The sequence below is a fragment of the Thalassophryne amazonica genome, chromosome 12, assembly GCF_902500255.1.
Source record: "Thalassophryne amazonica chromosome 12, fThaAma1.1, whole genome shotgun sequence".
Lineage (NCBI taxonomy): Eukaryota > Metazoa > Chordata > Actinopteri > Batrachoidiformes > Batrachoididae > Thalassophryne > Thalassophryne amazonica.
The window spans coordinates 19,025,892-19,041,154 of record NC_047114.1 but is presented as its reverse complement, the minus strand read 5'-3'; the positions used below and the strand labels follow the sequence as shown (position 1 = coordinate 19,041,154).

The 15,263-nt window shown below is 41.6% G+C and overlaps 1 protein-coding gene across 1 annotated transcript in view; it reads right to left on the bottom strand.

Annotated features, from left to right (window-relative positions):
* The window catches only part of LOC117521563 (xenotropic and polytropic retrovirus receptor 1 homolog), a 117,644-nt gene that overhangs the window by 30,557 nt on the left and 71,824 nt on the right, over nucleotides 1-15,263 (bottom strand). The window contains exons 6-9 of the mRNA XM_034182890.1: nucleotides 9,520-9,603; nucleotides 2,738-2,819; nucleotides 2,231-2,320; nucleotides 1,927-2,024 (exon numbers count right to left, since the gene is read on the bottom strand). Coding sequence (XP_034038781.1) covers nucleotides 1,927-2,024; nucleotides 2,231-2,320; nucleotides 2,738-2,819; nucleotides 9,520-9,603 — 354 coding nt within the window. The remainder of the gene's footprint in view (nucleotides 1-1,926; nucleotides 2,025-2,230; nucleotides 2,321-2,737; nucleotides 2,820-9,519; nucleotides 9,604-15,263) is intronic.

Below are 15,263 nucleotides of genomic sequence, written 5' to 3'. Positions count from 1 at the left end.
ATGTCTCTTTTGTTCTTTATTTCACAATTATGACAAGAGTTTTTGGAGCGAGCAGCAGCCCCACAGCAGCGGGAGCAGAGTTTCTTTTTTTCTTTCGCCTGCAGACGAAGTTTGTCTGCACCGAAGTGGTGCAACATGTCCTGTCTCTGGTAGCAGCCTGTGAGCAGGAAGTATGTCTCTTTTGTCCTTTATTTCACAACTATGACAAGAGTTTTTGGATGAGCAGCAGCCCCACAGCAGCGGGAGCGGAGTTTCTTTTTCTTTTTTTTAATTGTTTACATGTGCGCGCGTGAACGGGACAGTTGGTCCTCAAGTTGGGTCCTGCAGAGGCAGAAGGACCGCTGAAAGCAGCCGTCATCCAGACGCAGCTCCTGCAGCAAATAACGATACTGCCTGAATTGGGAACGTCTCATGACGTTTGTCAGCTTTCCACAACAACTCGCTCCGTGTGATCAAGGTCTGTCATGTTAACTTGACTGACAACCGGAGCCGGCGAGCTGAATGGAAGCTCCTCCTATTTGATGACGCACCGGGGCGAATTTTCGCAGCAAAAGCAGAGCGACACACCGGGTGAAGGAGGCGTGTCCGTTGCCACGCGACCCCCGCGAATTTGTAGCATCTGATCGCGCCCGGTGTGAACGCGGCATTAGACTAATAAATCTGCCCAAAGCGATTTTAATTTTTACTAGCCCATACGGACCAGTGAAATATGAACTTCACTGGCCCGTGGTGGCCCGGAACATGTAAAAAAGACCGCCGGGCCATCGGACCAGTGCTATTGTCGAGCCCAGTATTGTGATTTCTGGATTTTTTTTTTTTTTTTTTTTTTGATTATGTCTCTCACAGTGGACATGCAACTAAGATGAAAATTTCAGACCCCTCCATGATTTGTAAGTGGGAGAACTTGCAAAACCGCAGGGTGTTCAAATACTGATTTTCCTCACTGTAGGTAGACGTCCTTATTGAGAACATGCATGATTTCTCCCTTCAAAAAAATTTCAAGTAACGGATGTATTTTTTTGTCTGCTTTATTGAAGCAGTCTGAGATAGCTGAGACAGAAATTCATCTTAAAGTAATACAAACACTCAGAAAAATCAACTTCAAGAGTGCTTAAGAAATGCAAACAGATGGACAGACGGACTAACTTTACTGTTTGTCACAAAAGTTTCCTGTGACAAGACTCAACACATAATTAACATTTAAAAAACACTTCACAACAAAAGCACATTCCAGAATAGGAAAATTCGTTAAAAAAATACACACATGAGGAATTGTTCAAAATTCCACTATTACAGATCACAATGTACAGAAAGAGTCACATGGCATTCTAAAATACAAGACATGGTACATGTGGACGGAGTGTTTGTTAAACAATACAAAACATGACATCACAGCAATACTAGGTTAAAAAGAAAAAGGTAATATTTAGCAGGACTTACCTTTCCGTCACCATTACAGCTGGATTTACAATGCTCTCAAGAGTCTCAATAAAGGTTATCAACAGTTTTCTCAAAATGAGAAAACCCAACCGTCATCTGCCAATGGAATCATGGTCATTTCATAACTGTGCTGTCAACAATCTGAAAATATCACTTAAAACTTGTGCAACTCGCGTCATGGAAATCCCACTGGGTATATGATTCAGACAGGGAATTTGGGGTGGACTAATCATTTTCCTGGCCTGATTAGTTACACATGAGGTTTTGTTTGGTGTTTGGTGGGGAGGGCACTGTACAAGGATGAAATGTTGAAGGTGACTCAGGATTCAATGACATCAAACCAGGCTTAAAATGTCCTTGCAGACATGAGTCAGCAGAACTTCCTTCCAAGTCCTGTCGTCTTGTCCTTAATAGAATCAGAATCTGGGTGTTGAGCGTCAAAGAACATGTCAGAACGCATGACGGTGTGAACGTGTGTGCTCATACCTCAAATAAATGTTGGTGGGACAGGTTGTTCCTGGGGTTGAGCTCAAATATGAGTACGTGGTTTACTCCTGCCTGCCTCCAGCCGTAAGTGTTGATGCCTGTAAGACACATTGTACGGAACAGTGAATCAAACCTGTGTGATCCTCAACTCAGCAAAGAGGTGGACAGAAAATAGATGAAAGGCAGGAAACATGTTTCTGCCCAAGTTCAGAAACATTATTTTCATGAACATGGCTTATAAAATTTTAAGCTCTATGAGACTGTCTTCTTCCAAGGTCGTACGTGTGTGATACGGTGTGCTTACCCAACAGGAAGAGGAATTCTATTAACAAGAACCCGCCTCTGTAGATCCTGACCATAGGCCAAACATTGTGATCACCAATCACCACAGCTCCTAGTGATAAAGAATATGAAGAAATGTCTTTCTGAAACAATTTGCTGTAGCATTTCAGGCATTCATTTCATATATATCTGAACTTGTAGTGTCATACTCTGCTTAAAATTTGAGGGTAATGACCAAATCAGTTGAGGGGTCTATGAATTCCAGCTCTTTGTGTGTGACCCACACTATTGGCGACTCTGAGGGCCTTACAAGCTTCACTGGCTGTGATTGGAGAGATTTTGTATACAACAAATGGTTGCTGCTTGACCAGTCACAGCTTTGTGGAAGAGTGGTACTGAGTCATTATTAAAATCAAGACATGGAATCTAGTTTCAGGTCTGCTGGAAGACAGTTGGGAACCTCTTTCCTGGAGACAAAAGTTTTCTTTACCACATACAATTTATGTCAAAGTGTGTTTGTTTGTGTTACCTGTAATAACCACACTGACTATTAAAACAAGGAACACCCCGCAGTAAAGGCCAACCCTGAAAGTGGTCCAGGCAGGAGCAGGCTAAAAACAAACAGAGGGACATACTGTCAATGTTACTGCTGTAAACGTGCTGTTAGTAAGAATCTTCTGAGATCCCTTTTTATAAACAGAGGTTAAAAAAAAATTAATGATAGGTGGAGCACAACATCCACTTGAGACAACTTCTCTCCTGGCTTCCCTGCTGCCAAGTTCAATCCCCATTAGAGCTCTATGAATGATCATAACAGCTGACTCAACATCAAGATGTTCTATTCTCCATAAATACAATATAGACAATTCCACAAAGTACTTCTAATGACAGCGAGTATGACAGACCGTGCCCATGTGTTACTTTAGCATGTCAGGTTGCAGTGGTTGCAATTCGTTAAGTGCAAAGTACTCTGAAATACACTTCCGCAGGGACTTAGTTTCTTTCTTCGACTGGATGCAGTGAGACAGAAGCACCATGTCACTAAAGCAGAAAAGTGGCTGCTTTAAGTTCTGGTATAAAACCAGCAGTTTTCTTCCTCAATCAGAAAAATGTAAAACCCAGTTGAGCCTTACTGTATTGGGGTTGCCTTCACAGTAACATTGTATTGGGGACACAGCATCTGATATTCAAGAACAGCAGTTTCACTGATCAGAAAAGGTATAAAAGCTGTAGTAAGTAGCTTATACAGTTGTGTTTAGATGTTTACAGCCACTCATGACGCACATCAATGTCATGGGCTTTTGATGATTTCTGTGAACTGTCCTTTTGTTGGGGCAGAATCGAAAAAAAAAAAGATTTCCTTGATAGCACTAACTGCATTGGCCAACACACAGTACAATATAAAGTCCAAGGGGCTCACTGCAGATATGAGAGTGTGTAGATTTACACAGGTCAGGAATGTCTCTTAGAGTCATTTCTATACAACTGCAAATCCCAAAAGCATTTGATCAAACAATTTTATGCATCTCATACACTCAACAAAAATATAAACACAACACTTTTGGTTTTGCTCCCATTTTGTAAGAGATGAACTCAAAGATCTAAAACTTTTTCCACATACACAATATCACCATTTCCCTCAAATATTGTTCACAAACCAGTCTAAATCTGTGACAGTGAGCACTTCTCCTTTGCTGAGATAATCCATCCCACCTCACAGGTGTGCCATACCAAGATGCTGATTAGACACCATGATTAGTGCACTCTGAAAGGTGCAGTTTTGTTTTATTGGCGGGGGGGAATACCAGTCAGTATCTGGTGTGACCACCATTTGCCTCATGCAGTGCAACACATCTCCTTCGCATAGAGTTGATCACGTTGTCAATTGTGGCCTGTGGAATGTTGGTCCACTCCTCTTCAATGGCTGTGCGAAGTTGCTGGATATTGGCAGGAACTGGTACACGCTGTCGTATACGCCGGTCCAGAGCATCCCAAACATGCTCAATGGGTGACATGTCCGGTGAGTATGCCGGCCATGCAAGAACTGGGACATTTTCAGCTTCCAAGAATTGTGTACAGATCCTTGCAACATGGGTCCGTGCATTATCCTGCTGCAACATGAGGTGATGTTCTTGGATGTATGGCACAACAATGGGCCTCAGGATCTCGTCACAGTATCCCTGTGCATTCAAAATGCCATCAATAAAATGCACCTGTGTTCTTCGTCCATAACAGACACCTGCCCATACCATAACCCCACCGCCACCATGGGCCACTCGATCCACAACATTGACATCAGAAAACTGCTCACCCACACGACGCCACACACGCTGTCTGCCATCTGCCCTGGACAGTGTGAACCGGGATTCATCCGTGAGGAGAACACCTCTCCAACGTGCCAAACACCAGCGAATGTGAGCATTTGCCCACTCAAGTCGGTTACGACGACGAACTGGAGTCAGGTCGAGACCCTGATGAGGACGACGAGCATGCAGATGAGCTTCCCTGAGACGGTTTCTGACAGTTTGTGCAGAAATTCTTTGGTTATGCAAACTGTCGGAGTGGCTGGTCTCAGACGATCTTGGAGGTGAACATGCTGGACGTGGAGGTCCTGGGCTGGTGTGGTTACACGTGGTCTGCGGTTGTGAGGCTGGTTGGATGTACTGCCAAATTCTCTGAAATGCCTTTGGAGACGGCTTATGGTAGAGAAATGAACATTCAATACATGAGCAACAGCTCTGGTTGACATTCCTGCTGTCAGCATGCCAATTGCACGCTCCCGCAAATCTTTTGACATCTGTGGCATTGTGCTGTGTGATAAAACTGCACCTTTCAGAGTGGCCTTTTATTGTGGGCAGTCTAAGGCACACCTGTGCACTAATCATGGTGTCTAATCAGCATCTTGATATGGCACAGCTGTGAGGTGGGATGGATTATCTCAGCAAAGGAGAAGTGCTCACTATCACAGATTTAGACTGGTTTGTGAACAATATTTGAGGGAAATGGTGATATTGTGTATGTAGAAAATGTTTTAGATCTTTGAGTTCATCTCATACAAAATGGGAGCAAAACCAAAAGTGTTGCGTTTATATTTTTGTTGAGTGTAAAATTACAATGTTGTGAAAAAGGTCAATCTCTTTTCTTCGACAGTTCATTCATCACTCATCTTCAACTGCTTTTCAGGGTTCGGGTCGCGGGGCAACAGCTCCAGCAGGGGACCCCAGACTTCCCTTTCCCACACCACATTGACCACCTCTGACTGGGGGATCCCGAGGAGTTCCCAGGCTACTGTGGAGATATAATCTCTCCACCTAGTCCTGGGTCTTCCCCAGGGTCTCCTCCCAGATGGACGTACCTGGAACACCTCCCTTGGGAGGCGCCCAGGAGGCATCCTTACCAGATGCCCGAACCACCTCAGCTGGATCCTTTCAACGTGAAGGAGCAGCGACTCTACACCAGCCACCCTCCTGAGGAAGCCCATTTCAGCTGCTTGTACCCGTGATGTAGTTCTTTTGGTCATGACCCAACACTCATGACCATAGGTGAGAGTAGGTACGAAGACTGACCAGTAGATCGAGAGCTTCGCCTTTTGGGTCAGCTCCCTTTTCGTCACAACAGTACGGTAGAGCGAATGCAAAACCACCCCTGCTGCGCCGATTCTTCAGCCAATCTCCCGCTCCATCCTCCCCTCATTCGTGAGCAAGACCCCGAGGTACTTGAACTCCTTCGCTTGGGGCAAGGCCGTATTCCCTACCCAGAGTAGGCAATCCATTGGTTTTCTGCTGAGAACCATGGCCTCAGATTTAGAGGTGCTGATCCTCATCCCAGCCACTTCACACTCGGCTGCGAACCGATCCAATGAGTCTTGGAGGTCACCGGCCGATGTAAAAATTTGACACTCGGCTCATTACTTGTAAACTAAAATGTTTCAGTAATTATGATCTACAGCTTAAAAAAGAGAAGCATCTCAAGATATCAGAATATTTCCTTTCAAGTTTGAGTAACTGACTATTCAAGCAGAATAAATACCATGACTCTCAGTGTGGTTCAGTACACACAGGCACAATCACAGGAAAGACTGCTGACATGACAGTCATCCAGAAGACACTCATTGACACCCTCCACAAGGACGGTAAGCCACAGAAGGTTTTTGCTGAAAGAGCTGGCTGTTTACAAAGTGCTGAATCCAAGCATATGCATGGAAAGTTGACTGGAAGGGCAACGTGGTAGCAAAAGATGCACAAGCAGCAGGGACAATCACTGCCTTGAGAAGCTAGCCAAACAAAGTCAATTCAAGAACGTGGGGGAACTTCACAAAGAGTGGACTGAGGCTGGAGTCAGTACATCAAGAGCAACCATGTACAGCCATGTCCAGGAAATTATCTACAAGTGTCGTATTCCATGTGCCAAGCCACATGTCAGAAGCTTACCTGGGCTATGGAGAAAAAGAACCAGAAAACAGAATGTCGTCTTCGGTGTGGTTCCACATACAAAGCAAATCCCAAAAAATAACATAAAATAATACAATGAATAAAATCATAAAATGACAAAACTCTTACCTGCAGCTGATAGGAAATTACTTTTGATGGTCAAGAACAACTCAAGAACCACCTAAACACAGACCTTCATGGAAGAGAAAGCTGCTGGGACACCACTCTCACCATCTAGACTCAAGAGGCTGCCATACAAGAAACAAGTCCCTGCTCCAAATCTGACACCTTCATGATTCCATCATGCTGTGGGGCTGTGTGGCCAGTGCAGGTACTGGAAATCTTGTTCAAGTTGAGGGTCACATGGATTCAGTCAATATCAGCAGATTCTTGAGAACAATGTTCATGAATCAGTGACAAAGTTGAAGTTGCGCCTGGGCTGGATCTTTCAACAAGACAACAACCCTAAACATTGCTCAAAATCTACTAAGGCATTCATGCAGAGGAACAAGTACAATGTTTTGGAATGACCATCTCAGTCCCCGGACCTGAATATTATTGAAAATCTGTGGTGTGACTGGGCTGTCCATGTGCAGAAACCAACAAACCTGACTGAACTGGAGAGGTTTTGTAAGGAAGAATGGTCCAAAATACCTTCAACCAGAATCCACACTCTCATTGGAAGCTATAGGAAGCATTTAGAGGCTGTTATTCCTGCAAAAGGAGGATCTACTAAATATTGATGTATTTTTTCTGTTGGGGTGCCCAAATTTATGCACTTGCCTAATTTTGTTTAAATAATTTTTGCACACTTTCTGTAAATGTTATAAACTTCACTTTACTTCTCAAATATCACTGTGTTTGTCTGCTATATGATATATTTAACTGAAATTGCTGATCCAAACAACAAATGATTTATAAAAGAAAATCATGGAAATCGTCAGCGGTGCCCAAACTTTTACATACAATTGTATTTTTGATGGAAACACTAACCTAAGGCCCTGTCACACCTTGACAATTTAGCCTGCATATGCCAACCATATTAAAAACGCTGGCAAATGTCTAACAAATTAATGCAGCTGACACACCTTGACGATTAGCCAGCGTATGCCGACCAGCCAGTTTCCACCGTGTGGTTCAGGTCAGTACAGCATTATTTTACATTTTTTATTATTTTATTTTTTTATTATTTTATTTTATCTTGGTGGATCATTTTCATTGTGTACAGAATGCTGATGAGTCGACTGATGGCTGTGGTAAACTCTGCTGTAAATGAATGATGTGCTGTGATGATTTACACTTTTAAAGTGCCAGTCAACCAGTCAACTTTTAAACACCCACTTTAAAACTTTAAATCATCACAGCGATTCTGTCTGATCAGACCGTGACACCGGCATCCTCTGAGAAATGCACCTGGAGCAGAAGAATCACCAAGAGACTTGCTTAAAAATGTTACATTTCCAGCCACAACAAGGACTTAAAGCATTTTTAAGCATCGTTTTCCAAAATCAGGCTTTATTTGGATAGATGTCCATCAGACTATGATGATGATGATGATGATGATGATGAATCGGACTGAAATGAACAGGTAAGACTTTATATTTACTCTGTGTGTGAATGAAACAGTCTGTCCACAAGAGGAATACAGCTTTCCGCCAATCAGTGGCCAGCATTAATGGACGCATTTCAACTTATGAGTAAATTACAAGAAACATGTGCCAACAATCACATAACTTACCTGAAACTTATGTGCCACATGTGCGGGACGTATGAATCATACGCTGGCATTTGATGAAAATTTTCAGGATGCCCAAAATTTTTCGAGGAGGTCATCCTATTAGGACATACATCAGCATGTTTCAATGTGCTCTTATCTTAACCCTCGGCCGTATGAGCTGAAGGTATTTTATTTTATTTATCTTGAATCAAGGAAAGAGTGTGTCGAAAGAATGTGACATTTTGACCCCTTAGAATAGGTCAAGGTTACTCATCTGTACTTATCTGTCTGGACTTATGCTGAGCAAAGACAGACTGACGCAAAATCTAGTTTGAATAGGTTACATTTAAATTTTGTTGTTTTTTGGCAGGTTAAATTCATCAGCCTCATCATGTTCATAGGTATATTTTCTCACTGTTTCCACCTCCTGTTCCAGAGAATATTAATGATCACTGTAATATTATAACCAAGGCTTAGCTACTGGCACAAAGAGCAATTCAGGTCTGTCTGTTAAAATGCTCAAAAATCATAACATACAGTTTTAAATTGGATCAATCAGCTTTTTGTGTGCTGCTAGGAAAGTTCTGTTATTTTATACAGTGAACACACAGCAAGAAGGACAAAAGATCATCCACGGGGAGCACGGATCGACAATGACGGCTGTCTGACCATCCCAGACAAATAAAATGTCATGTCAAACAGGTAAAAGTCATCTCCGACCAATATGACAGAGTAACACACATCACAACTGAACAATCCTGTGCCTATGTCACGCAGTGTGTTTGGTCTTTCGATATAAGCTAACATGTATGCTAACATCAAGGCTGTAACGCTGTGAAATGGGCCATGGTAAATGGTCAAATGTGCATCTTCTTTTTAACAAAAATAGACATGGCAAACTTTCACAGCCATAAATCATTCTTGTAGTAACAGGAAAGCTGTTCAAAGAGAAAACACCACCTTGTTTAAGTCTTAACCCACAGCCAATTGCTTCAATAAAAGTTTCATGATTCAAAGCTTCATTTAAACATCTCATTTGAAATTAATGACATGTAAAGCATGGTAATGTTACCAGAGTTTTCAAGGTTAATGCAAAATGCTTGGGGGGGTGTCAATAGGAGCAGAGGATAACTTGCGGAACAGTAAAAACAGTATGGGCCTCACCTGTGCAGCTCCGAGGGGAGGCACCCTCAGCCTCTTCATTGCCTTTTGCCTGTCGCCGCCTTCTAACTCTGTCGTCACCAATGTCTGGAAGAGTCGGAAGTATTTGTTTTTATGAAATAAGAGTAATTATATTTCTATGGTGTACAATATGCACAATGCACCAATAAGACATTTCCAGGGCTCCAGACTGACTTTTTTTGTTTTGCTTTGTTTTGTTTTTTTTGTTGTTGTTTTTTGGGTAGGAGCACTGTAGCCCCTTACTGAAAAGTTTAGGAGCACAAGCACAAAATTTAGGGGGACAAATATTAACCCGTTTTGCCCCACTGGCAACAACTGTTGCCTAAGTGTATCACTGCCATTTTTAACTCAATAAAAAAATCTCAAAGGTACTAATGCAACTTTTTCCACTTATATATATATATATATATATATATCTGGGCATAAACGGGTTAAATCTTGCTGAAGCATATTTATTCACACTTCCCCCCACTTTACCTGTTTTAATGATAAATGCTTTCGTAATGAATTAATTCCCTCAGCTATTTCTATTGCAAACATTCTCTTGTTATTGCAAAAACAAAAACTTGGAAAATAAGACACTACTACTGAGGCGTTGAGTATTGTACTTATAATTGATATACGAGGGCTGTCAATAAAATAACGGTCCTTTTTATTTTTTAACAAAAACTATATGGATTTCATTCATATGTTTTTACGTCAGACATGCTTGAACCCTCGTGCGCATGTGTGAGTTTTTCCACGCCTGTCGGTGACGTCATTCGTCTGTGAGCACTCCTTGTGGGAGGAGTCGTCCAGCCCCTCGTCGGAATTCCTTTGTCTGAGAAGTTGCTGAGAGACTGGCGCGTTGTTTGATCAAAATTTTTTCTAAACCTGTGAGACACATCGAAGTGGACACGGTTCGAAAAATTAAGCTGGTTTTCAGTGAAAATTTTAACGGCTGATGAGAGATTTTGAGATGATTCTGTCGCTTTAAGGACTTTTCACGGTGCGAGACATCGCTCAGCGCTCTCAGCCGCCGTCGTCAGCCTGTTCAAGCTGAAAACCTCCACATTTCAGGCTCTATTGATCCAGGACGTCGTGAGAGAACAGAGAAGTTTCAGAAGAAGTCGGTTTCAGCATTTTATCCGGATATTCCACTGTTAAAGGAGATTTTTTTAATGAAAGACGTGCGGACGGGTCCGCACGTCGGGACGCAGCCGACGCGGTGCGGCGGCACAGGAAAAACACCTCCGTGTTGATAACCATTTGTAAAATCCAGGTGGCTTTTGATGGCTTACAGTGGAGTGAGTATATGAGAAATTGTTTAACAGCAGGACATGTTCCAACTTGTCCTTAAGGCTTCCAATGGAGGAATTGCATCTGATTTGCGGACAACTTGCGAATGCATAACAAACACTTCAAGTCAACCCAAAGTACTACATAAATGTGGCAGAAATCGACATGCTGCACATACGCAATACAACCGCTGTTTCCGCAACACGTGCGCAATGCATTCTCAATACATCCGTAATACTTTTGTGATAATCGTAATGCGTCCGATCCATTTCTTCAATACATGCGTTATACAGCCGTGATTGTTCGTCATAAATTTGCTATACATTATTAATATATCCGTAATTCATACTGGGAAATTTGTCATTTTTGGCCAATTTTGTTGTGGACGACAATGAACGCCCGAAGTGTGTATACTCAATTCATGCGAAATTAATCCTCTCCCCAGTGGGACCGGGCCTAAAAGGAGATGTCATGAAACAATGACTTGAATAAAAGCATTTTTTAAATCAGCACTGTAAATCCATTTATTTTACTACTCGTGACAGCGGACAATTCAAACAAAGCCTATCTGGTCCAAATTCATGGTTTAAACACATGGATTGCTACAATTATAGAGGTGGTACAATTTTGAAAGTTGTTTGGTGTTTCTATCTTTAAAAAAGTTACACATTTTTAAAACCTTGTATCGATTATCTTGAATCATTGAAAACCTTTGGGTATGATTGAACTGATTGTTATGGGTGTGTTGTGTGTGGGTTTTTATTATTATTATTTTGCAGGGCCTAAGGGTAGTATTAAATGTTTGTAAATGTTTCGGCTGTAGCACATGTTTGATTTTACTTTAATTATGCTTGTACTTTTAAAATGTTGTGCTACGTGGGAATCACCATCACCCAGGATCTCAAGTGTGAGCTGAACGTCAGCTCTCTCATCAAGAGAGCACAACAGAGGACGTACTTTCTGTGGCAGCTGAGGAAGTTCAAACTGCCAGAAACAGTGACGGTGAACTTCTACACTGCCATCACTGAGTCCATCTTCTCCTCTTCCATCACCATCTGGTACACTGCTGCCACTGCTAAGGACAGAAGCAGACTGCAGCATATCATTCATGCAGCAGAGAAGGTGATCGGCTGCAGTCTGCCATCCCTACAGAGCCTGCATGCCTCCAGGGCCCTGATGCAAGCAAGACTGTGGCTGATCCCTCCCACCCAGGAGAAAAACTTTTTGCTGCCCTCCCCCCTCTGGCAGGAGGCTGAGGTCCCATCAGGACCAAAAGCTTAAGATACATAAACAGCTTCTTTCCATCCGTAGCTGGACTCATAAACAATGCCAGAGACCCTCCGCCCTCTTAATCTGCCTCCCTCCACCACTATCATGAAGCACAGATTGATCATCCCTGCACTGAAAGGTACTGCATCTGCACTCCAATCACCTGTTTTTGCACTGTCCCATTCCATTACGTTTTATTGATTTAATAGTAAATATAGTTTTGTCTATTTGACTTTTTCTTTTCCTATTGTTTATGCACCAATAACACCAGATCAAATTCCTTGTATTTTAAATTTAACCTTTATATGAATGAATGAATGAATTTATTCGGCACAAAGAATATCAAGACAGACAATAACAAACTCATAAAAAGAACAACGTACAATGAACCCGTGTGGCCGAAAGGGTGAAGGCAGAAGCAAAGCTTATAGATAACCTTCTCTTAACTTTTATTTAACCGGGTTATGTCCATTGAGATCAATATCTCTTTTTCAAGAGAGACCTGGGGAATTAGTCTTTAAGTATGTGCGAACTTACTTGACAATAAATTTGATTATGATTCTAGTGTTTTGTTTGCTGTTGAAAAAAGTGATATGATTTTAAAAACAATATTGTATATAATGTGGTCATTCAATATAGTTTGTGTTTTTAAATTTTGTTGCTTGTGTTGATTTACAACCTAAAATGTATCTCTGGCAATGACATTTGAAGGAGGCCTGTAAAAATTTAAACTGCTCCACATTCAAAACTCTAATGTGTTGGGATGAACAATTCAAGTTCCATGAAAATGTACAAATGCTTGGTGCCACTTTCCGCTATCACACAAGTTGATTTGGACCGTGTCATAGAAAGACACTGATTAAGATAAAGGTATTTTAGAACTGATGCAGGGTTGTAGCTAGGACCATTTTAGTGCAGGATAAATTATGTGACCGTGACTAACAGATGGGGGTCCAGGGGCCCACTTAAAGGATCCTGGTGGGGTCCAGGTGCAACGCCCCAGCAGGGGTCAAAGACCCCCAAAGCTACAGGATTTTTTTTTTTCAAAATAGGGCTTGCCAATAATGTTTTAGATGCACTGAAAGCAAGAATAATCAACAAAAAATGACATTTATGTTGTAATATCAAAGTTCTTTTTTGCATGTTTCGGTCAAAGTCTAAGTTAATAAAATAAGTAACATTGAAAAGGTCATAAATATCCTTGAAAAGGTTAAAACATTAATATTTGATGGACACAGCATTTGCTGTCTTCTTCAAAAATGATGCACTGTAACTTTAATCCAGTGAAGCAGACAGACTGTCATCTTGACAGTTTTTTTTTTCTTTCAACATTTTTGAGTGGGATTGCATTACTTTTTCTCTTTTTTTACAGTATAACTCCTAACTGTCTTGTCTGAACAAGAGTTGGACCTGGGGTCCATTCCATAAAACAGGATTACCAAATAAGGTAGGCTTATTTCGGTAGTCTGTTTTATTTTCCAGTAAGAAAGAATCCTGTTTAATGGTAATCCTGTTTTAAGGAACGGACCCCTGGACTGATTTGATTATCAAACCTGCTCTTTTAAACATGAAACCTGGATGAAAAACTTTCTGAATCAGTTTTTCACCCTTTCCTCTTTCACTGAGGCTGTGTGGTGAAGACGATCGTTTGTGATCATTAAGTTTTGTGAGTGTGTAGTGCTAAAGTCTGCTGTTCACACAAATGATCATGAGATCATCTGTGTGAACAGTAAACAGTTCCAATGAAAACTATTAACTTTTCATGTAAAAATGAGTGAAGCCCCCCTCTCTCTCTCCCTCCCCTGTTTGATACAAAGAAAATGAGAAATATATGTTATTTCTTTAATTATTTATAGAGCCCGCCTAGGGATATGGTGGTTAATTTTTTTTTTGGCTCAGATTATTGCGTTACCTCGCAATAACCTAATATCATATTAAAGCTCATGCTTATCAGAGCACAGTGAGTGGAATCAGGTTGGGGGAGACTGAACGCATATGCGCACGCACACACACAGCAGAGAGCAGCAGGATTCATGAGGGAACGGTAAAAAAGAAAACAAACGTTCATAAGGGACACTAACAGGTGTTGCTAGTTACTATCACTGTTGTATAAATAAACTGCAACCCCAATTCCAATGAAGTTGGGATGTTGCGTAAAATGTAAATTAAAACAGAATACAATAATCTGCAAATCCTCTTCAACCTATATTCAATTCAATACACCACAAAGACAAGATATTTAATGTTCAAACTGATAAACTTTATTGTTTTTGTGCAAATATTTGCTCATTTTGAAATGGATGTCTGCAACACGTTTCAAAAAAGCTGGGACAGTGGTATGTTTACCACTGTGTTACATCACCTTTCCTTCTAACAACACTCAATAAGCATTTGGGAACTGAGGACACTAACTGCTGAAGCTTTGTAGGTGGAATTCTTTCACATTTTTGCTTGATGTACGACTTCAGTTGTTCAACAGTCCGGGGTCTCTGTTGTTGTATTTTGCGCTTCATAATGCGCCACACATTTTCAATGGGTGACAGGTCTGGACTCCAGGCAGGCCAGTTTAGTACCTGCACTCTTTTACTACAAAGCCACACTGTTGTAACGTGCAGAATGTAGGTTGGCATTGTCTTGCTGAAATAAGCAGGGACGTCCCCGAAAAAGACGTTGCTTGGATGGCAACATGTGTTGCTCCAAAACCTGGATGCACCTTTCAGCATTGATGGTGCTATAACAGATGTGTAAGATGCCCATGCCATGGGCACTAACACACCTCCATAGCATCATAGATGCTGGCTTTTGAACTTTGCGCTGGTAACAATCTGGATGGTCTTTTTCCTCTTTTGTCCGGAGGACACAACGTCCATGATTTTCAAAAACAATTTGAAATATGGACTCATCAGACCACAGCACACTTTTCCACTTTGTGTTTGTCCATTCCAAATGAGCTCGGGCCCAGAGAAGGCTGCGGCGTTTCTGGATGTTGTTGATGTATGGCTTCCGCTTTGCATGGCAGAATTTTACCTTGCACTTGTAGATGTAGCGACGAACTGTGTTAACTGACAATGGTTTTCTGAAGTGTTCCTGAGCCCATGCAGTAAGATCCTTTACACAATGATGTCGGTTTTAATGTAGTGCCACCTGAGGGCTCAAAGGTCACGGGCATTCAATGTTGG